The sequence below is a fragment of the Passer montanus genome, unplaced genomic scaffold (genome assembly GCF_014805655.1).
Source record: "Passer montanus isolate IOZ18808 unplaced genomic scaffold, ASM1480565v1 scaffold32, whole genome shotgun sequence".
NCBI lineage: Eukaryota > Metazoa > Chordata > Aves > Passeriformes > Passeridae > Passer > Passer montanus.
The window spans coordinates 5,347,835-5,371,068 of record NW_024367930.1 but is presented as its reverse complement, the minus strand read 5'-3'; the positions used below and the strand labels follow the sequence as shown (position 1 = coordinate 5,371,068).

The 23,234-nt window shown below is 36.5% G+C and overlaps 1 protein-coding gene across 10 annotated transcripts in view; it reads left to right on the top strand.

Annotated features, from left to right (window-relative positions):
• EZH2 (enhancer of zeste 2 polycomb repressive complex 2 subunit) overlaps nucleotides 1–23,234 on the top strand; it is a 51,110-nt gene that overhangs the window by 5,319 nt on the left and 22,557 nt on the right. For 2 of the 10 annotated variants that reach the window (XM_039715044.1, XM_039715040.1), the window contains 4 exons: nucleotides 16,750–16,873; nucleotides 17,365–17,493; nucleotides 20,278–20,394; nucleotides 21,739–21,877. In XM_039715044.1, coding sequence (XP_039570978.1) covers nucleotides 16,757–16,873; nucleotides 17,365–17,493; nucleotides 20,278–20,394; nucleotides 21,739–21,877 — 502 coding nt within the window. In that variant the 5' untranslated portion in view covers nucleotides 16,750–16,756. Of the gene's footprint in view, nucleotides 1–10,766; nucleotides 10,838–16,749; nucleotides 16,874–17,364; nucleotides 17,494–19,121; nucleotides 19,347–20,277; nucleotides 20,395–21,080; nucleotides 21,283–21,738; nucleotides 21,878–23,234 lie in introns of those variants that run through there. The other 8 variants (XM_039715045.1, XM_039715043.1, XM_039715042.1 and 5 more) reach the window with 8 other exon arrangements.

The following is a 23,234-nucleotide window of genomic DNA, read 5'->3' as shown; positions in this document are numbered from 1 at the left end:
GTCCACAAAAAAAACCCACCAAAAAAATGGCACTCACCCCCAAATTTGTGTGGATCACACTCTTATATAAGAAAGCTTTTGGCTGCCTGGCTGAAGCTTGGACATAGGATTTTTCATTTATTGTGCCTGTTTGTAAAAACTGCTGTTGACTTGGAATGATTTATAATGCATTCTCTGCTTCCTATCTAGTGGTAAAATCAGTAGTACTCTTAAAGTAAGAGGGCCATTTGGACATTTAGATACATACTGTGCGTGATCTGAATGCTGTGGATAAAAATAACGTTGTAATGATGTGAGTGGATCAGCACAGTGTTGTCATTTGCTTGAAAATGTGATGTAGTACTTCCAAAGCTTCTAATTGGGATATATAAGATTTCATTAGCAAATGAGGTAAAACTGGTGTCTTACTGTGTGCAAATATAGACTTCCTTGATACACAATTACAGAATACTCCAGAATTTGCTATTAGTTTGCTTTTTTTGTATATACATATGGTGCCTGCTTGAATAACATTGTATGTGTAATTATGCTGGCAAGGTAGTACAAATTGCAGTTCACATCCTAGGGTTTTTTGGATATGAACTGAAAATAAATCTTTACAGGAGGGTATGATTTCTTTATATTTTTAAATTGTTTTTTGATCTAGAACCAGGCCTATTTCCCTTGTCAGTTATTTGTTGTATCTGGCTCCTTTCCATTCTGCCTTTTACATGGTTAGTTCAGTTTTTCCTGCCATGCATTCTCTATTCACAGCCTGCATGTTCGGTTTAAATCCCAAAGCCATCAGATGTAATTTAAAGAAACAAAGTATTTGAAAGGAAGGAAACTCAAATCTTATAACTCATATATAATTTTAATTTTTTTAAATGTGTGCTGGTTTCCTTTACATGTTTCTTAGCATGAGTGGATCTGGCAAGCTTTATATTTTTAGTGTGTAGTCTGATTTTGTTCTTGCTAATAAGAAAAAAATTCTAGAGCTGGAATTCGTTTTGCTGCTTCTGTAAGAAGACATATGGATGTGTGTTATAGATACTTGATTTACCCGTGGAACTGTACCATGGCAAGTGAATTAAAGTCGGTATTATTGTCTCTTTTTTAATGTTAGCGTATATAACCAGGACAGTGTAAATTCTGTCCTTTGTGATAACTTCTTCCTGTTGTGTGTCCACTAGTTTATGCCATGTTTCTAGTGAGTATTTATTGCCAATGTGTTTAGTGCAAATCTAAATACAGTAATTATTGGAAGAAGAGATCGACATATGTTGTTTTAGTCTTAACATAGCTTAACCATTCATGGTGGTTAAACTGTGTTAAGAATAAAACAACGTATGTACATGGTTGCTTTGAAGCAGGGGGACATAAGGTCCCAAGACCTTATTTAGTATTTGCAGTTCTCTTCCACAGCCAAAGGGAGATGTTTTCTTTTTCACTGGAGGGTGGTGGAGTTTTTGGGGGTTGCATGTTGTTTTTTTGTTTTTTTTTCAAGATAAACTGTTTGTAATTAGTTTTCTATATTAAGTCAAGCTTCTGGAAAAGTAGTATATGTGTTTATTTTCCTTTTTAAGCAACATCTAGTATAATTTGCAGGTAGATTTATTGCTGTATATCTTACAGAATAAGGATGATGTACATTAGACCCAGTTATTTTCCGAAATTTTAAATGATTGGTTTTTCAAGTAACTTTTATGGTTACTTTCATCATTTGAAGCTCATTTTGGAATTATTCAGGCAAATGGCAAATGCTAGTTCAGCTTCAATTTGCCAGACTGCTCTACAGTAAATTCTGCATACGTGGAAGTGTAATGTCTTTCAAAGTTAAGCTTTTAGGCTATTTGCCTAAGCAGGGAAGGAGTATGGAATAACTATTGAACCTGAATGGTTGTACACCAGGGTTTTTTTTTCCTGTGTGGAATGTGTGTTGCTTTTGCAAGTATGGGTTGAACAGAAAGACCTGTGGCTATTTTAGTTTTTAGAGTATAAAAGGTGTGTCCACAAAACAAGTTCAGGTGGAATAGACTATGCTCTTCAAATTCTTATCATAAATTATTTTTCCTGTGGAGACATGTCTGAAGTGTTTCTAGCAAGTGTTACTTTTTCTGCCAGATTTATCCAGGATATCAAAAAGCTAAATTTTTAAGTGATGAAGGTGTTAGGCAACAGAGGTTAATTGGAATGTGTGTGGGAGTCATCTAACTCCTCTGGGTGTCTGTGAATGAGTGTGAAAAGAGAAATTCTGGAGGTATGCATTTGAGCAGCTCAAAGGTGACGTTCAAGTTTTATGCATCAAACTCTTTCTCCTGACAAATAGCCAGGCTTGGTTTGCTGTAAGGAACGTGGGATGGTTTTAATTGTGACTTGTAAAAAATGTGAACATATTTGGGCTTGAAACTTTTCATTGCTGCGGTGCTGCTTGGAGTTTTAAAATATTTTATTTGTTTTTTGAGCCAAATAATCTTACTCATCCATGCAAATGTTAGAAGTGTTTATAGATGCAGATATCCAAGTGAAAAGCAAATAGTTGCATTACCTGGTGCATGGTGTACAGCTCACATTGCCCAAAGTGAAGTGACATGGCAGTCAGTTTCAGTTACTGCCAATTTGGTTCAGTCTTTAATATAAAATATTTGGTTATGGTCTCCCTGTTCTCCCTTTCCCCGCCCCCCACCCAAATGGACAAGTAGTTGAACTTCTTGTTTTTATTTCCAAACGGGTATTTTTCTAAAAGTATCATGTTGAAATATATTGGAAGAAAGTGGTAATGTAGGGAATTCAGGAGTTTTTTTCTTTTAAATGGGTTACTCTTAGTCCTTAAGTAGTATTCAGTAATGATTTAATGTCTGTTTTTGCTTCTCTAAATCCTGAAGTGGGGACACAGAAGGATTTTTTGAAGGGAAGAATAGCTTTGATAGTTGCAGGCTTGCTTATGCAGATAGAATGCTCCAGTATGGATTTATCTTTTTCTTTTAAGGACTGTCTGAACACAAATTATGTTCTGTTACTTTTTGTATTCTACTGTTGAATTGTTTAAGGAAATGTATTGAAAAACTAATTATTTTTATTGAAATCTTGTTTTCTTATAAACAGACATAACATTTTTGTTTTTCTCTACTGAAGAGAATGAAACTGAGAAGCATCCATACCAGTGTTTCTTGAAGAGTAAATGTTCTAAATGAAGAACTCCCACAAAGTGAGATAATGTCAAAATAAATCCAAAGGCACTGTGCTCTTAGGGGAAAAAAAAAGTCATCAAATTGATGCTCTCCTTCCCTGTCTCATAGAAAATCTGAAATAAGCTTGATTTTTAGACTGGTGCTGTTGTGGGATCTTGCTCAGATCAACCTATAGTTAGTTACAAAAACTTTTAAAATGGTTGGGGGGTTTTCTCATGATCAGGTGAGTTCTTGTGGGTTTTCTTAATGCTGTTATTTAAATTTCTGAAGCAGATTGCTTAAGATTATTTTAGATGTTAAGGATCACGAATTTGATTATTTTCTGAAATGCTTCTGGAAGATCAAGAGTTACTTGTAAACTCTGAGCAGCAAAGTTTTTAACATGCTGGCAGATAGAGTAAGGAGTGTTTAATACTGGCAGTTGCTTTGCTTTGCTAGTTTTCTAATGCAGAAAAATAGAAGATTCTGATTTAAAAAGAGCAAGAAGATAAATTAAGATTTCTTATATTTTTCCAGGAAGCAAAAGGGAGTGAAGGACCATATCTTTCTATTTAATATCCAAGAGCTTCTTGACACTTCATTCTTTCCTTTCTTTCTTCCTTGTCTGCGGGAGTTTTTAGTATCTGCCTGGTCAGTATATAACAATGGTAGAAACTCCTGAGAAAGATTTTAATGCAACATAGTGTTAAACCATGTATGTGAATGAACTGTTAGGGGAGAAAGCAAGAAACAAAATGCTGTAGGAGGTGAACTAATATTTATAATTTAAAAAAATCAGATGGAGAGCATGATTGAAGAAAATGTGAGTTCTGTGAGCCCTTGAGCTGACATATTTCCCTCCTGTCTTGTGTGTCAGGAAAACTGAACTACTCTGACTTACTAAATGAGGAGAGCATTTAGAAAAAATAAGTGGTATGAACTGAGCACATCCAGAAACTGATCTGCAGACGTAGGCATTTAGTACTGTCACAAGGAGTTGAAAATTGGAAGGCTTAAGGCCGTGGCTCAGTGTCTTTAGGTGGGGCCAGAATGACTGGATGCTCACTTTCTTCAGTCGAAAGCAGCAAGATATTTTCAGTCAGAGAACTTCCTCGCTTCTGTCAATGGCTGCAAAAATGCTCCTGCTGTCAGGAGGGAAATGATAGCACAGGTAAAAGGGCTTCTTTTTGTAGAAATGCCAGCATCAAGTAGGGGTGATGCTTGAAAGTCAAAGCTGGCAGTTTTTGTCTGATATGTTTGGGCAGTAATGAGGAACTGTGTTTGGAGAGATTACTTCAGCTGTTAAAAACAGACTGGAAACAGTAATTGATGAAGAAAAGTATGTGTTATGATCTAGGCAAGCCTAAGTCAGGGGTTAAATACAAGGGGGCAAGCAGGTACTCCCAGCAAATCTGGACTGAGGGTTAGAATTCCTAATATCTAAGATAGGAGCATTCCCTAGCAACATCTAGGTGTACAGTGCAGGATCGTAGCTGCTGTAAAATACTGTATCTAATTATGTTACATGCGGGAGCAGAGAGCAGTGACAGTGAGTCTTTGCTAGCCTGCGGTAGCACGGTAGCGTTGCTTGGGTAGGGGCTGCTCTGATGACATGTCAGGGTCTGCACTCCTAAATGGTGTTTCTCCCTAGTAATTTAGTTTTTAATGACTTCCCCAATCTCTTAAGTTTTTTATTTTTCATAGAATATGTGCTCATGCCGAAGCTTTTCGTAATGCCAGAGCACTTACAGTCCTTCATGAAACTGTTACAGACCATAAATGTAACTTAGTGGACAGTAAACCTTGTCACATTTGGTTTATGTTTACCATTTGCATCAGAAGTTCCTGTAGAGTAGGTATGCAGAAGGGTTCATCAGCCTTGTTATCACAAGAAGGCTAAAAATCAGCCATTAGAGGAAATTCTGACACACTGCTTAGCTCAGATTCAAGGTATTGGCTGTGTTATAATATTTTAATAACCCCTCCAGTGGTAACTAGTTTTGGTTTGGGAAGTAGTCTTGCAAATAAAAATATAGTCATTAATATAGTTAATAAGTTAGTTTCATAGTAGTACTACTACAAATAAGCAGTTTAATTGGATGAAATATGTCATGAAACTGTACTCTTAGTTCACTGAAATATAGCTATGTACAAGTGGCTAAGAGAAAAGGCTGTGCACAGTCATTTTATATATCATAGATCAAGGTAGCATGCCATGGCCAGGTGAGAAATTGCCACAAAATGGGGATTTTTTTTCTATAAGCCTGTTTTGAAATTAGCTGAAGTTCTTACTCTAAAGATACAGGAGAGCATCCCATTAGTCTTGAGTATCCTGAAATATGAATTGGTGGCTATTAACTTAAAGAGCTAGTGGGGTAGTAACAAGGCCCAAAAAACCATTGTGTTTGGGAAGAAGTAATTGAGGTGGCACATGTTTCAACACATTTTGGGGAAGCAAATAATAGAATAGTTGCTTGTTGTGACTGTTCTACCACTTGACTCACTTTGTGATTTCTTTGAGATTATGTTTAAGTTAAAAAAAAAAAGGTGGAAAAAAAGCCAAAACAAACCCCGAACCAGAAGACAACCAACCATTTAATATACCAGGGCAGTGATCAGCTTTCTGATCTTAAATATCCTAAGAGCAAGCTAAGGCTGTAGTCCCTTAAATGGCAGAAAGTTAAAAGGTCTGATAAAAGTGGCACTTCAAAGGCACAAAGGTTGGGCTCTAAGAGAAGCAGAACCCCATTAGGATATGAAGACAACTAATTTGAAAGTAACAGCCCTTATATGTGGCCTTTTATTTATTCTAAACATAATGTTCAGTTCAAGCATTCTAGTTAGACTGCTTTTGTAATTAGTGAAGAGTTTTCCAATCTTTTTTAATTACAGTTTCTGAGAGAGAGAGCTGAAAGTTCTAACTGTACTGTTAACCAGACAAGGCATCTCTCAAATGAACCAACACATGGAGTGGTAGTGGGAAGGAGTGTGTGAACTAGCTAGTTGATGGGGTTGTTAAAGGAGACTAAAGTTTCTACTGATGATGAGAATCTGTGATTGTACACCAAACCCAAGAGTTTAGTCTGATTAAGGTCTTAAGCATTTTAATTCACAAATTATTGTTCCTTTAATGGTAGTGTTTTTCACATTGTGTCTGTAGCAGATTGAAATACTGAGAGTGTTAGTGCTCATTGTTTTCATCTTTTGAATATTAACTGAAATTTAAAAGGCAAACAAACTCCCTGGCATGAGCTTAAGAAATTGTGTGGTCCTTGTTTTGAGATGATGGGCGCAGCTGAGAGATCTATTGACTTGTAGAATAGTTTTAGATCTAGAAGTCCTCTGATCCAGTCTCCAGATTGCGTTAGGCCAACACTGAAATAATATTTTCCAGACCACTTTTAATATATTTTCAAGAGTGGAGATTCTGACACCTCTGTTTAATACATTCCTATGCTGGACCACACTCACTGGGAAGAATTTTCTTCCTGTATTGAAACGAAATCCCTTACTGAGTCCTGTCTGTTGCCTCTTATATTTTCATTTTAGCATAGATTAACATGTTTCAGTAGAAGAGCTAGAACAGTGCTCACATTCTGTGATTGTCTGGGTTTAGCTCCAATTTGTGTAGGAAAGCAAGCTCTTCAGGGAGTTAATTCCCTAAATTAACTCGTGGTTGTAATTCTCGGAGTGACTTGTCCAATTTTGATAAGGCCTAGAAACAGACAGAAATATGACACATTCTTAAGAGTGTGCTCAGCAGTTTGGGGAGCTTACATGTGGTATTCTGAAAGAATATTTGTAGGAATAAATAGAATGTGCCTTGAAGCCTTTGACTTGTGCTAATACTTGTTGAGTGGCTGTAGTGGGACGTACGTGGCAGAATGCAATTGAAGGAACCTACACTAGCTTTTCATCTGTCTCGCACATCAAGTGATGCAGACAAGTTTGCTGCTATTGTTTGCCACTGACTACATCTTTTCAGAACAATCTTTAGTTGATCAAGAGATAGCAGGAAACAGCTTCTCGAAAGCTACTCCTGCAGAAGTAGTTAATGCATTGACTGCATTGATTGTGCAAAGTGCTGTAAAGAAGAAAAAACTACACAGTGTGAATGATATGTTTTACATGGTGTGGAAGATAAATGCTCTAGTCTAAGACAAGTGGATGATATGCTGGAATGGTTTGCTTGCATTGAAGATGAGAGATTTTTTCTGCTTTCCCTTGACTCTGGTTTCATGGTTCCACTTCTTCATTGCCAGTTTGGATATTTCTGATGCCAGCATCAACAGCTTTGGTCCAGTTAGAAAACTATGCTTTTGAGTGCAGAAAATATGTAATTTGAAGTAACTGATCACCAAAATCAAACGTACCATATTTGCCATGTAAAGTCTGAGATGCTGAGGTCGTGTAGACAGATAATGGAGAGAGGAAATAAATGCCATTTTAAGATCCCACTTCCTTTCCTGGTTCTAATTGAGCAGTACACTAGGATGTATTTGTCATCAGCTTCCAAAAGCAAACAGGTAAGTGTATGTACTGTTTACTTTTGGTTGAAATGTTGTTCTTCCAAGTGAAATTCTGTTAGGTAATTACTAATAAGCTAGTAACCATTGTTTACATCAGAAAGGAGAAAGTACACTGGCCTTGGATTTAACAGCAGTTTCAGTGGAGACAAAATCTTCAGGTTGGTGATACATAACCCCACAATATTGTAGTGACAGGGTAGCGTAAAAGGGATTCTACTAATTGAAGTGTATTTTAGCATTGCAAATAGTAATTACAAATAAATAGCTGTCACAATAAGAGGAGCTTACTTGTAATGAGACTAAAAGCATGACTATTTATAGCAGCAGACCTTCTGGTTTTGGAGCTGCCATATAACCTGGAAAGCCTATAGCCAGCATCAGTCTGTGCTGGTGTGAAGGCTGACACTAAAATGTCTTGGATGAGGTTGTTACCCACACTGCAGAACAGGTTTTTAATTCTGCTTGGAAGCCAGGGGTTTTCTGCTAACTTGAGAAGGAAAAAGAGGAAATATTTTGAATTTTCACACACAGTTATTGCTCCTCATTTTGGGGTTGGCATTGGTACATATAAAGCTGTTGATGGTTCTCCTCCTTCCATCAGATTAATTAGTTAATAATTTTGTCTTTGATGATAATAACCTGTAAAAGTTTCCATCTCTTTGAGTGATCAAGAACATTCTTGCATGGCATGTCATCTTGTCAGAACTGATCATGAGTGTTTTGTTAATCTACATCGTCCACAACTACTGATGCCTTTCAGGGTGAGGAAGACTAGATTAAATGTTTGGAGTTACCTGCTTAGATTAGTTAACTGATCCTTTTCTTTTAGATACTCCCAAAGAGAACCTGGTACTGGTTAAGCCTTTGTAGAAAAATACAAGCTGCTAGCCTTTATCTGCCCAAAGAGTAGCACAGCTGGCATGGATAGCTTAATAAATGCTTCCTGCTTCTGTTTTTTAAGAATAATTTTTCTCTACCAGTAAAACTGAGTATCAGAGGGATGGCATGGTTTCACAAATGCTTGTGTTGAAGTCTGAGCTGTTGCTCTCTCCAGTTTTAGTTCTTTGCCTCTTGTTTCTGCCCTGATGTTGCCTCTCTGTCCCTCGTGTGGATTCAAGAATTCATGGCTTGAACACATTGAACAAATCCATAGCTGCTGAACAAACTGGCATGTGAAGCTGGTTTTGTTGAAAAAATATATTTAAAAACCAAGTATGTTCATTTTCTGGGCTGTTCAGACAGGTTCTTTTTTTTCCCTGCCTGACCTAGTTTGATTACAGAATCGTAAGCACTTAAGCACTCACAGTAGAGAAGGCTGTGTAGAAGTAGAAATGAGTGACCATTGATACAGTGGACAGATGATGTCTTTTCCAGGTGAAACTGACACCAAATAGCATTTGAGGAAGGTAGTTGAACTGATGGTAGCATTTGATGTAAGTTATTTCTTGAAATTTAAACTGCCTTTGATGTTGTACTTCAGCATATGGAATAACAACATAAATTTAATACATAAGTATTTTTAGGTATTTCTTGTTTAAAATAAGTTGAACTGTACTACATACTTAAAATACCATGTTTCTGTGATATAAAATAGTAAAAACCACTACAGTTTATACCTATTTCTCTGACTACTTCTGTAAAAGATTAAATGTGCTGTAGTTGTTTTTATGAAATATTATTAATAAACAGTGTTAATATTTCCTATGTTGTATTTCAGAGACTGAGATTTTTGTTAGTTGGTCTAGTTTGGGCTCTGAAATACCCCGGCTGACAGTGGCCTTGGGAATATTTTTCTTCCCATGGAAATGAGAACGTGGTATTTTACATAGATAAGTTTGAAAGAAAACCATGTTTTGCTTTGCTTTAGAAAATCCAGAAAGCAGAGTGGCAACTGTAAAACTTCTGGTCATATCTTTTTGTGTGTTTGCTGTAATAGCACAGGTAAAAAGCCCTTTGAGTTTTGGTAAGTGTCATTTCCCCCCCACCCACCTACAGCTTGCATAACTTAATATGGAAAGACTTAGCAGCTCTGAAATCACAACTGAACAATTTGTCTTACTTAATCAAAAAAAAAGGATATTGGGGTTTGAACATTTTTTTTTGTGAATCTCTGTGCTATTTTAAAAGTTTGATATAAATGTAGAAGACAGATCTGGTAGATTAAAGCATTAATTTAGAATTTATTTTCAAGTTAGTTTTTTTGAAGTCTTGGCTATATGTATGTGTTTTACTGGTTTGTTGCTTTTTTTTTCCCTGGTGCTTGGTACTAGTAGTAAGTGTGCTGGAAACTGCTTAGTCTGGAAAGATTTAGGATAGGTTCATGGACTGTATTATCTGTTTTGGCATTTAGAGTGCTCAAAACAGAATACTAAAAGGAAATTTCTAAGAGTTTCTAAGCAGTAAAGTTTAGTTTAACATATCTGAAAAATAGTTAGCTGCACTTGAACAATCATTTTATTGTATTGTGCTGTGTAAAATCCTATAACAAAAAGTTTATATTAGTTCTTTGAGGTGGTTTGGTAAAGTTAACTTCAGGTCTAAGCTTAACTCATTGAATTTTTGTACTTGAAATGCATTCTTAGTGAGGGTATTTGGTTTTTTCCTGTTTTCTAGCAAGTATTGAATTTTTTCTGCAGGCTTGTGGCAAAATGTTGTTAATCCTTTCTGTTGCGAAAATTCTGCCTTTTTCAGTTGAATGTGAAAGTTGCCCTAAATTCTGCTGCCCAAGTAAAAATTTTTTTTGGTTTGTGAATAAACATAGAAGGGTGTGATAGGGTGTGGTTGGTTTTCTTTGGTTTTTTTTTTTTTTTTTCCCCTGATTATGTTCTGTAGATGCTTGAAAGAGTTCTGTGTTGACTTCAGGTAGGGTTTATTATATAATAATTTGTCCATTAGTAAGATTACATAAGCTCAGGCTGAAAGACTTGTATGCTGTCTGGATCTGATAACAGCTTCCAGCTAAAGAGCGTGCCTGCCACTCCAGAGCACACTGATGTATGAAACCAGTGCCTGTTTGTGGTTTCATTGCCTGTACTAGTTTTTCGCTAGTGCTGGCCTGATTTTCTATAAAATTCTTCCTGCTTTACAGTTGTGCAGAGGATGCCACAGCTGTGGATGGGATCATGAAACTCATCTGTGTTTCCGAAAACAATTGCAATTGTGAGTTTTTATTTATCATTGGTCAGTTGTATCTAGTTAATGAGCCTTACTGGAGTGAAAAAAAAGAGTTGGGAAGGGTGGGATGATGGTAAGGTGCCATTGCTGCTGAGGAAGTCACTTTGGTGAGTACCTTCCTGATTAGTAAATTAGTAAGGGCACATATTTGAAATGCCAGCTCCTGCAGCCAGCGCAGTGCAGGCTTTGAGCTTTCCAGTCAGTGGCAGTAGGTCACTGCAGACAGGGCTTCAGTGGGCAGTGCTGGAGGTGAGCTGGAAGGGAGATGGAGCAGCACTGTAGAGCTGGATCCTGCAGTTAAACACATTCCTTTGGACATCCGCTTTAGAGAAGCATGTGTGAAAGCATTTGGCTTTGTGGGAGGTAGAAGCAGTACTTCTCCCCTGCCTGCCCATGCCCCATCTGAATTATTTTATACCTTCATTACTCTCCCACTATTCTAGGCATCAAAAAACCCCATGATTAGTTATTTCATTATTCTATTTGCATCAGATTTCAAATGCAGTTTCTCCACTGGGTTTTAGATTCTTCTGCAACCTCACTGTCTCCCCCCTGCACTGAAACTGGTGGTTAAGAGTGCTCTGAAGTGCTGTATTACATTAGCGTATATTTGAAGTATGTGAATAATCTTAGAGTGTAGATTAATTCACAAAAGTAAAACTTGTAAATTATACTGTACTATACAAAATATGTTTTGATTCATAAATACCTCCAAACAGGGATCCTGAGTAGTGGGAAGAGAATGTAATATTTCTACAGTTTAAAATACTGTGTAATATGAAGTACAATTGCAAACTAATAGTGTTCTTTTAAAAGGGCAGGCTCCCTCATTTGTTCTCCCATGCTTCATAGTTGAAAATTTTCATTAATTTATCTTTTTTCCTGAAATTTGGCATGGTAGCCAGAGGAGCTTAAATATAGTTTTTGACAGCTGTATGATTGTTTGAATAGTCTGCCTAATTTAGAGAATTATCTGTGTGCTTGTCTCTCACTGATGGATGTTGCCAAAATGATCAAAGAAAAATAGAACGTGTCTTTAAATAAGGCTATTTCTATGTTCTGTAGGCAAAACAGGAGCAATTTGAGCTGAAATGGTTCTACACTTCTTTGTCTCATTGTGAATCCTAGATGTATTGTACACCATTTGTCTGCTGAAAGTAAAGGTTGCCTGATTTAAGCTAATAGGCATGAATTTTCTTAAAAACTTAAGGTAAAGATGTGCGTCTTGTACAGAATTATGAAATGCTCAGCAGGGTATCTTTAAAAAACAAATGTATATGCTTTAGGACACTGCCATTTTTTTGTTTTCATTTTCAGCCATGCAAGTATGAGTAGGAACTGACAAGAACACCTATGTCTTTGTTTCTGTTTTCTTGTAGGTTTTTCTTTTAAATTTGTGTTTAGGTGGCTTTGGTATTTCTCATTCCTAGTACCCTTTTTTTGTTCCCCTCAAGAGGGGTTAGTTTTGTTTTTTGTACTTTGTGGGTGTCTGGAATAGCATTGGTCTTCTCATTAGTAGAATTATTTCCTTTTTTCTTATGGCATTGGGGTGATTGTCCAGTTGGAATGAGACAGCCCACAGCTTTCCCTCCTCTGCAAAGGAGGTCCAGGGAGTTACGGCAAAGTTTCCATCCTTCCTGTGATGCCAGGTGAGATCTGTCTGGGTTAGTTGAGTTTGTGCATGGAAGTGATAGTGCACTTTGGGAGAAGATCTTTCTCTAGAAACAGTATCACTGCTCTTTGGAGTTATGCTTGCTTTCTTTGTATTTCCTCTGGAGAGGCAATACTCTGCCCATGAATAACTTACTTGGCTGCTACATAGTTTTTTTTTTTTTTTTTTTTTTTTTTTTTTTGGATAGAACTTTCAGGACTTGGCCCTTTGGCAGTTAGATGGTTTCTCTGGACCATTTTATTCAAAAGGATTAAAAAATGGGAAAGAATAAGATTTTAAAACAATACAAACAGCTGGTGGGATTCAGAAGGGGAAATGGGAACGGAGAAGAGGGACAAGGCCTAGGGGCTCTTGGAATCAGACCATTGCACTAAGATAATCAGTATCATGTTTTATTTATTAAATGGAAACTGTTTCAAACTGTGCTGTCTTAAGACAGACTTAACCATTCTCAGACAGATGGGATTTAGTTTGTGCCACTTCGGCTCCTGTAGGGAGTATTCTGAAACTTTATTGAAAAGTTGGCTAGTTCTGACATTGATCTTAACATTCACTAGCTTCTCTGCTCTGCAGTTCTAGCTGTGACTCCCATACAAAGTAGTTTAAGGAAAATGTGCGGGTTTTTTGTCCTATCTAGCAAAGTGGGAACTGTGTAGTCTGTTACAATTCAGAGTACCAGTTCCATTGTTTATGTGCACAAGAAAGTGATTTGGAAAGGTTTGTCTAACACACAGGTGCTAGGCAAGTACACCACTAGTAGGCTTGCGGCAGCATCTACCACCCTGAACTTGCCCCAGAGATGTTGTTGATGTTTCCCTGAAGTCTTTTAATTCTCCAAGTTACTTTTGCTTTCAGGGATGGGAAGTAGAGTACAGCACCCTACTTTTACAGGTCTTGTTTTTTGCTCCCCAACACCGGCTCTTCTTGCCTGGGAAACTTCTTATCCCAGTTTCTCAGGTCTAGCATCTTAAATTTAAAGTTTGGGGATGGGGTCTTGTTTTTTGCTCCCCAACACCGGCTCTTCTTGCCTGGGAAACTTATCCCAGTTTCTCAGGTCTAGCTTCTTAAATTTAAAGTTTTGGGGATGACCTTTGAACTGACATGAGAAATCATCAATGGCATTTGTCTGTAGTCCTAATGTGAAGATTATCAATAGCAGTATGAGAATTAACTCTCTGAATATGCTCTTCCTGCCCTGCTCCCCTGCCTTGGTATATTTTTATTCTGTACTATCTTCTGAGATTTGGGACACAAAACCAATTGTCTCCTACCGCAGTTACATGCGTTAGCAACACAGAAATTCTGCTTTGGTTATGTTAGACTGCCTAAAAGTACAGACACGCTTCACTTGGCTCTGCTGTTCAGATACCAGTAATATATTAATTTTGACAATCTCTGAAAAGTTTTTACAAACATGCATCCAAGACATGTTTTTCCCCCTAGATGTAATTTTTCTGTATTCTCTGTGCATAAGCTTCCTTTCCACTAAGTGCTTTTTCTCTTAATATGGGCTTACCATTTAAGATGTAGTTTCTAATTTGTTTATACACATTGGACTTAAGGTATGATGTATATCCCACTGATTGTTGTACATTAACATTTTGGCTTTATGTAGGAGAATTTTTCTTGCTGTCACTTGATGTAAGCAACAGTGCAGATTTTTTAATTTTCTATCACATGTTAATTTAGTGACTTGACCATTTAGTTGTCTGTGCTGTACCTCAGATAACAACTGGAAACTAGTGCAAGAGGACAGTGTTCTTAAAAGTCATGTTTGTTTTCAGATGAATAACCCTAGTGTAAGTTATGCTGTTTTAAAGGAAGTGCTTATCTTATGAAGCATTATTTTGTTACTGTTTCAATTCAACAGGTAGCTATGATGTTCATTGCTGGGAAATTGAATAGATTGGTTTTTTTGTTTTTTTTTTTTAAACTGTAATTTAAAGGGATGTATTTCTCTCAGGTCGTCTTGGGACTGTACTTAAATTGTGTGAAAGAAAGAAATTCTGTTGGGTTTGTCTATTTGTTGTTGTTTTTAATCCAATTATATGTGATTTCTGTATAGATCTGCTTCTGATGAGCAGGGCTTATCTGGTAATTTAATTTCAGTCAAGAAAGCTTTTTTTTTTTTTAAGCTGCAGTCATTTGTTATTATCCAGGAAACTAGACTAGGAAGTGCTGTGGTTGGGGCAGTATTAGAGCAAGTAAATGTAATTTGTGTTTCAGTTTTATGGGCTATATTATTTCAGTATCATCAGCTGAGCTTTCATTTATCTTTTGAGTTCATTAATGTTTTTTCCATGTCTTTTGGCTGAATCATAACTGAAGCAATTTTGATGTTCTGTACTGTTACAAATTGAGGTTGTCTGTTATTTAATGGTACTTATTCTGTCTAATTTATTTCCAGTTAACGGATTGTTTTTCAATGTTTTTACTTTGCCTAGTTCAGCATATGATAGTGTTTTTTTCATACTTCATAATGCTTTTGTGCTGCTCTTTAGTTAGTATCATAATGCACTTTGAATCACTGATTATCTTGTCTGTGTTCAAACATGAATGGTCTAGGATTATTTTTTTAAGTATCATTTCATTTTTTATCTTTTGTAACTGCTAGGGTTGTAGTGAATGAGGTGCAAGTGGGTTGTACTTGTTGTCTTGTGCATGGATGTGGGGCAACTGTGTTTGATGCTTTGCTCTAAATTTATCTCCCCATGGTGAGATAAATGTCCTCACCCTCCGTCTAGTCAGGAGCATCATGTAGTTATTTGTATCCCATGTCTTTTTTCCTCAAAGGGTGTTTTCCATGATTTGAGTTGGAAATTCTGCTATTTGTTTGTCGATTATTTTTTCATCCTAAATCTAAAACCCCAACATTTTTTCTTTCTTCTTCATATTATTTTAAATATTATCAAGTTTTGCATGAGAATAAGTTCAGGCTTTTACAGACTTACTACCTTTTTGTTCACTGTAAATGAACGCATAGTCTTGAGAATAAACAGGTTCTGTATTGATTTCTCCCTCTCATCATTATCATAAAATCTGATACAACTCAAATCTGACCTCTACAGAACTGCTGAAGATAGAGCAGTAAGCTTCCAGTAACTTGAATAAAGCTGTACTTACAACAGTTAGGGGAGCTGTAGTGTGGGGCCCTGAAGCAGTGGGCATCAGATTTGAGGCCAAAGATGACACCTCTGCTCATGTTGACCTGCGTTGATAATTGGAAGGGCTGGAATTGTTTCTGCTCAAACTGATTGTGCTTGTTTGAGAATGTATTAGCCCTGGGCAACTGGATATTTCAGCCTTTGAGTCCATGTGAATGACATTTTGAGCTATTCAGTGAAATATTGTAGGTTTTACAATAAAATGCAGCTCTTGAGAAGAAGCCAGTCTTTGATGTAGTGGTTTAGTTTCAGGATGCTGTCAAAATAGTCATTGCCAGCATAGCTGTAGCATACGGTCCTTGATTTTGAAAAATACAGAGCAGATTGGCATATTCTAGCAAGGCATTTGGATTATAACATAAAAATACAATGCCAACAGTCCTAGTCCTGTAACGTAAAAATGAACCACTTGGCACTAGGAGGGTGATCAGTAAAGTGGAATCAATGGGCAGCTTGTGGTCTTATAGAATACTTGAGAAAAGAGCAAAGTCTCTTATTCTGGCTGTTTCAAAACTCGTTGCCTGAATTTCTACAGTTTTTTCATGCTTGAGTGGCTGGGTGGGGGACTGAGTTCTCCTTGGGGTACCTCTGTACTTGATGTTAGCTCAAGAAGTCTATTGTAGGAGTTGGTGTCTTAGTGAAGACAACCTTGCAGGAAGCTGCAAGGAGGAAAAGGTTTGCCTGCCATGAAGATAGTTCTCCAGAAGTTAATTTACAAGGCTACTTGCAATCATTCCAGTATTTGTCTTTGCAGTGGGAGTCTTGATTTGTTCCTCTTCACCCTTTAACTCCATCAGATACCTTTTTGCATAGAGGCATTAGAAGTGCAAATGTGAAGGGTCCACTGATTTGCAATTAAAATGACTGTTTTCTGGTGCCTATCGCTTAAATAAGTTTTCAGTTTTTTTCTCTTGGATTGGGGTGGTATTGCAAGTGTGTGATTGAAAAGGAATTAAAGGAATTGAATATGAAAGATATTAAAGGAATGTTTCTTTCCTATCTAATTTCTGTAAGCAGCAGTGTCAGATTTGGTAACACAAACATGACATTGTCTCTTGTAGGATAATCATGGGTCAAACCGGAAAAAAATCTGAGAAGGGACCAATTTGTTGGAGAAAACGTGTAAAATCAGAATACATGAGACTGAGGCAGCTCAAGAGGTTCCGACGTGCCGATGAAGTAAAGGTACTTTGTCTTTTAGTTCTATTGCTTATTAAGTTTTACAAGTATTGATTATTTTCTGTAGTTTGTGTCCTTCAGTTAATACTTGCTATAACAATTTCATGGAATACTTTGTCAACCCACTGAGAACTTGTCTTAACTCTGTGGTCTTATAAACGTGTATGATACATTTATGTGTGATTGGGTCGAGAATGTTAAGTATCAGAAGAGGTTGTGGAGAGCTTATGTGGCAACTTCTTTAGCTGCATACTCTTTCAAATTCAATTTAGAATTTAGTTCCATGCTATATGTGCGACTCTAAATGTGAGAACATGGTATGAATTGAAGAAAGATCATGAGCCATATTGAACTTCCCTGACATTTAAACTAAATTTGTATGTTTTGAGCACTTTTGTTTGTTATAACATGTCTGGTTAAATGTTAGAATGCTTTAAGATGCTAGCAGATAAATTTAGAATCTTTCATTTATTTATAATGTTGTGGTTAATTTTTAGAGTATGTTTAATTCTAATCGTCAGAAGATACTGGAAAGAACTGAAATCTTAAATCAAGAATGGAAACAACGTAGGATACAGCCTGTTCACATCATGACTTCTGTGAGCTCATTGCGCGGGACCAGGGAGGTTGGTTAACATGTGTTGTGGTAATTCCACTTACAAGGTTGTTAGCACGTTTTCATTTTATTACTGGAAAGTTGGCTGTTCTTTATATTTTTTTTCAGCATGATATGACTTGGCAGCTCAATGTGTTTTGTATGAGTGTCTTAAAGAATTTATTTATTGTGTACTTTGATCGTATGACTTTTGCAAAGGAATAAATATGTAGCAGGCTACCTGGCTTTGAATGACACACAAAAGTGAAACTTTATTTCTGATAATGATTGGATCATACCTCAGCATCCTTTTATAAAACTGTTCTATCTCCGTGGTACTGGGAGTTTACTCTTGCTCCTGTTGGAGTTAGAGTAATGAATCCTTGTGTTGCACAAGCAGACTGGATGCTAAATTTGTGAAAAACACTTCCATAGTTGTGGCATAATTTGAGCTAAATGCCTAAATCTAAAATGGTTTCCACAGAATTGGTAAGTTGAAAGGGTCCTCTGGATGTCATCTAGTGCAGCTTTCCTGGTCAAGCAGGGTCATCCTAGAAGATGTTACTCAGGATTATATTCTGTATTGTGGTAGCTTCAATAGTGATTTAAGCCCATTCTAGCTCTCTATATTCATCCCAGCTTAATTTACCTTATTTTTAAGTTGCTCTTAGCCACTTCCTCACACTTAACACGTTTGAAGATGTTTATCTGTAATAATCTGAAAAATAAACTCTTTTCAGTAGGGCGAGAATGAAAAGACTTGGCTGTGAATAGGTCAAAAAACGCAAACTAAAGTACTTTATCTGCAAATAAATTTGCAGAGTTTCTTTTCCTTAAAATTTTAGTGGAGAACTGGGGAATGGGAGTGTGTCACAGAAGTGCATTTCTGTGCATGTATGTTCAAATGCAAGAAGGACCTTGGTGTGTTATCTTTTAAATGTTCTTGAATGTGCAATTACTCGTGTACAGCTCTATAACTATTGTGTGGGATTAGAACTGATAATAATTGACACAGGTACACATCCAATTTTCACTTTTTTTTGTTGGTAGAAGACTGTTCCTCTTTTTTTTTCTTTCAAGCGTGTTCACTATTCTTTATGTTAATTTCCTGCCTGTATTGATAGAGCACACTAATTACTACATTCAGTCCAGTCTCTGTCTCATGAATCAGAACTCTAATGCTTGATTTAAGGTTGCCATAATTTATAGTGAGAGAAGTGAGATGAAAAAATGCTGGGGACTTTAAGAGATTACTTTAAAATCTTCTTATTATGCTGAATTTCTTCAGAGTTGCATAAGACACTGGCTAGAGATAGAAAGGTTGTGTGAGAGCCTTCCTGTGTTTGGTGAGGAGTGCAGGGCATTGCTGGTGACAGTCAGCATCAAGTGGAGACCATAACATGCCCTGTGCAGGCCTACCAGACATCAACCTGAGTTCCATACCAGAACAACAGAGCAGTGTAACTGAGCCATAGTACCAGACTGAGTCACTTTGATGTAGCCCATTTGTCAACCTGGGACTTCTAGTTCCAAAGAGAAAAGTAATTAATTCTTTTACTTTTGTATTTTGCTTTAAAAAATACATGAAAAATATGCTAGGTGGCTGCTAGCTAGAGAATTAAACATTAAGCTGAAATGGGAATGGAGCGGTAGCATCGGATGGTGCCTAGAATATTAATATACACAGCAGAAATCTAATTTCATTTGCTGCAGATTAAAAAGAAAAGAAATAAATCTGGCTTGTGTCATTCTGCTGGGGTACTGTCTCTGTATATTGTTTGTTACATTACTTTGTGTATTTCTTTAGAAATGTGAAGCTCTGTTCATCTTTCCCTTCTGGAAAGGAGAAAGATCTTTTGTCTCCACTTCCTTTTTTCCTTTCAGGTAGCTATGATAGCTGTTCTAAACTTTGTTTTACCTACCTCCAAATCTTCTCTGTTGTACATCCCCTAGCTTTCTGTGTGTGCCTGTCTGCTTTTGCTTGTAACTTTTTTCCCAGAGTTCTTCATACTGCAGTTCAAGTATTTGAGAAAAGTTGATCTGTGTTTGTTAACCGTTGATTATTAGATGCAAGAATAATGTAATTGTTGTCTGTATTTCTGTGGACTGTTTATCCTTTGAAGGCTACACAAATCTCTGAATATCCAAAACAGAAGTCCTGTAGGTGAAAAATTCATTGATCTATCCAGAGTTACATACTAAGAATTAATTTTCATTTTTCCTTTGCAAGCAGAGAGCATAATGAAAGGCTTGAGGATAGGATAAAAAGACAGTAATTGGGAAACAAGGCAGGAATTAAAAAGACATGGAGTTTTTATTTATATAAGATGTCTTGCTGGCATTAAAGTAAAATTTTATTTATTTTTATAACATAAATAATACATGATTTCTGCAGTGTATTGATCTGAAGCCAGGGGAATTCACTTGCCCCTCAGATGGTCTGAGTGAATACACTAACATCAGTGTAGCAGCAGCAACAGGTATTAAATCTGTTTTGAGATACCAAAACTAATTTGTATTGTAGGTTGAATAGTCTGAGTAAAACACTATCACAACCACTTAATAGTAAGTGGAAAAATGCAGTCATGATTTATTAGCAAATATATTGACATAGAAATAATTCTTGAGGTTCTTTTCTCTTGCTAAACTATTTTTCCTATTATGCTTTAAAAAACTGATGTATTTTTCAAAGGTTGATATTGCTAACTTTGAGAAACTCTTTGAATTTTTTATATTGTGGAGTGTTCTGTGATTTATTTTTGTTTTTTTTTTCTTGATATTGCTATGTAAGTGTAACTTCAACTTCTTATTTCAGTGCTCTGTTACCAGTGACATTGATTTTCCAAAACAAGTCATCCCACTGAAGACTCTCAATGCTGTTGCTTCTGTGCCTATAATGTACTCTTGGTCTCCCCTTCAACAGAATTTTATGGTAAGTTTAAACAAGTGTAGGGAGGAGAAGGGTATGGAGAAAAGGGAGGTGTTAATTTTAGAAGCATGCCAGCGAAATCTATTGCCAATTACCTTCCCTACTTTAGGTATTGGTAATAGGGCAGTAATAAGCTCCCCCAATAAAATAAATAGGAAGATAAGTGCAAACTGAATTTGTCCTCAATGTACCTAAGTATCTCCAAAATCTTGCTGTAAAGTTTATTTAATTCAGGAGAGCAGTTGTCTTTTGTGGCCATAAACAAATGTAGTTTTATTGGAAAGCATCAAATTAGTGTAGTGAGAAATGTTTTCTGAGGGATATGAATGCCTTAATGTAAGGCAATCAACCAACATATTTGTAACAGAATAGTAATTCTTGTGGAATAAAGGGAACTAAATCTTGAAATAGTCACCCTACATAATGGTCATTCTCATACCTGAGTATGCCCTTTTTTCCAGATTAACTTCACTGTGTGCAGAAGCCATAGCATTAGATTTCTGATATAGGTATTTGACTTTTGGAAAAACTTAGCTTATTGCAAATCTTTGTCACATCATTTTGTTTATGACCACCTTTCCTGACTAGTTATTTTGATAATAATTATTATGAAGTGGTTTAAACAACATTTTTTTAATCAGTATACATCGTTTTTTCACACCTTTTTCTCCTTGCTTTCAATTCAACAGTGTTTGGATATTTTGGATGGGTACAGAATCATGATCAGCAGGAAAGTTTTTTTTTTTTTAACAATAGAAGGTTCTTTTGTACTGTTGGAAGATGCTGAGTATCCAGGTCCGTAAATTCTATTGATAAAACATGGGAGTATTAATGCATTTAGTCTATATGCAGTCAAAAAAAGGGACAGTGGAGTTCAGATTAAATTTGCAGGTATGTTTCTCTGTTTGCTCTTTAGACAACATTAATTTAGAGTCTTTTTGTAGCATATTTTCTTATCTCTGGCCAAACAATGAAAGGGTGGTTTCCATTGTGCTTTCCTACATTACTGTAAGAGAGAACCAAGAGAGGACAAATGAATTTACCAAATGCAGGCTTCCCAAAGCCAGATAACTTAATGAGTTTCCATATTAGAAACTTTGTGGAAATGCTCTGCTAACCTTAAGATTAGGAGCTACTTTTAATATTTTGAGCCAGCTACCAAGAATGCAAAAAATTGTTGAAAGTCATTGAGGGTTTTGTTTTTCTAGTTAATGGTAAATGTGCTAAAGCAGTGAAGCTAGTTAATTTACTGTTGTAGGCAGAGTCCTGTAGATAGTGAAAAACAATGCAGAAATGGTCACTTGACAGCACAATTTAAAGTGGTTTGATTATCACTGTTGTTCCTAGGTAGAGGATGAAACTGTTTTACATAACATTCCGTATATGGGAGATGAAGTTCTTGACCAGGATGGTACATTTATTGAAGAACTGATCAAGAATTATGATGGGAAGGTGCATGGAGACAGAGGTGAGCCCAAACACTCAGGTATACTAATCATTTCTTCCTATATAAATTATTGTTGTAGTATTGCTTAAGGCTTGATGTGTGATTGTTACAGTAGTATCTCTAGAACTTCTACATTGTGTAAACATTGGATATAACAGGCTTCCTTATTTAAATGTATTGTTCTGCATTTTCATTAGGCTGCAAAGTTTTAGGCAGTAGTGTGGAGAAATTAAGCACGTTAACTTTTTCCTTATACCATACAGTGGTTCTTGGTATTCAATTTTGTGCTCAGAGCTTTGGAATATGATTATTGTGATGTGGTTATATGTCCTGCCTAGTAGAAAGTGGCAGGATGATTTATGCAAAACTCTGATAATGACAACATTTGCAAATGTGATGGTACAGAGTAACTTCTTGTAAGTTTGTGGGGTTTTATTTCCTTCCTTTCTTTAAGGAACTTGCTAGCTACTTAAAAACCCCCTCTCTGTAAATCAGCTTATAGAGCAAAGTTGTATCCTTCTGTTGGTATAGAAGTATTACATATACTTATTCTGAGGTGTAGTTTATCTGTTCTCCTGTGTGGGAGCTGGACTACCTGCAGTGTAATCTGTCCTTCACTTTGCTAAAGTCTCAGTGAAGTGGCAACTTCACTTGCTCTGGGCTTCCTCAGAACTGGCTTATACAAGCCTCAGCTTCCCTTGCAGAGGTTTCTCTTGACTACTGTGATTTCCCCTTCTCAGAGATATTTCCCACACACTCCACCCCTTCTCTCAAACAGAGAACAGCTTCTTAAAATTAATCATATTCCTGTTAATGCTGACGCGTCTGAGAAAGAGAACCACACTTTTTGAGTTCATCATGTACCATTCATGAAGGTTAAGCCTGTGATTCAGTAATAACTGCTACTCAGCCCTGCTAGACTTGTACGTGTCCTCACTATAGCTGGTGCCTTTGTATTTCATAAGAAACATGGAATGTTTTGTGCGCTTTGGCCTTTGGATATTTTTACACATTTACTGATTGCTGATTTCCCTGTCAGAAAACTGGTTATGTCAAAATGATGATGTTACTACTAAATGACTTCTATTATTAATTTATTATTAAAGGAGTTTAGCTTTAAAATTAATCCTGTTAGAGCATCCTGAGATGCATGTTTATGATGGTGATTACTGTTATTATGTTATTATATAAAATATATTAGAAATAGACTTTTTTTAGTCTCGCAATAATTTGTGCTGTGTGAATGTAATTAAATGTAAATACTGTGGGAATCTGTAATCCAGAGGCATTCCCATGTAAGAGTCAGAATTCTAAACTTGCTCTGTAATTTCACTTTTGGGAGATAATTTGTACTAACCTATGGGTGTATATTAAGAGTCTGTTTAAAACATCCAAG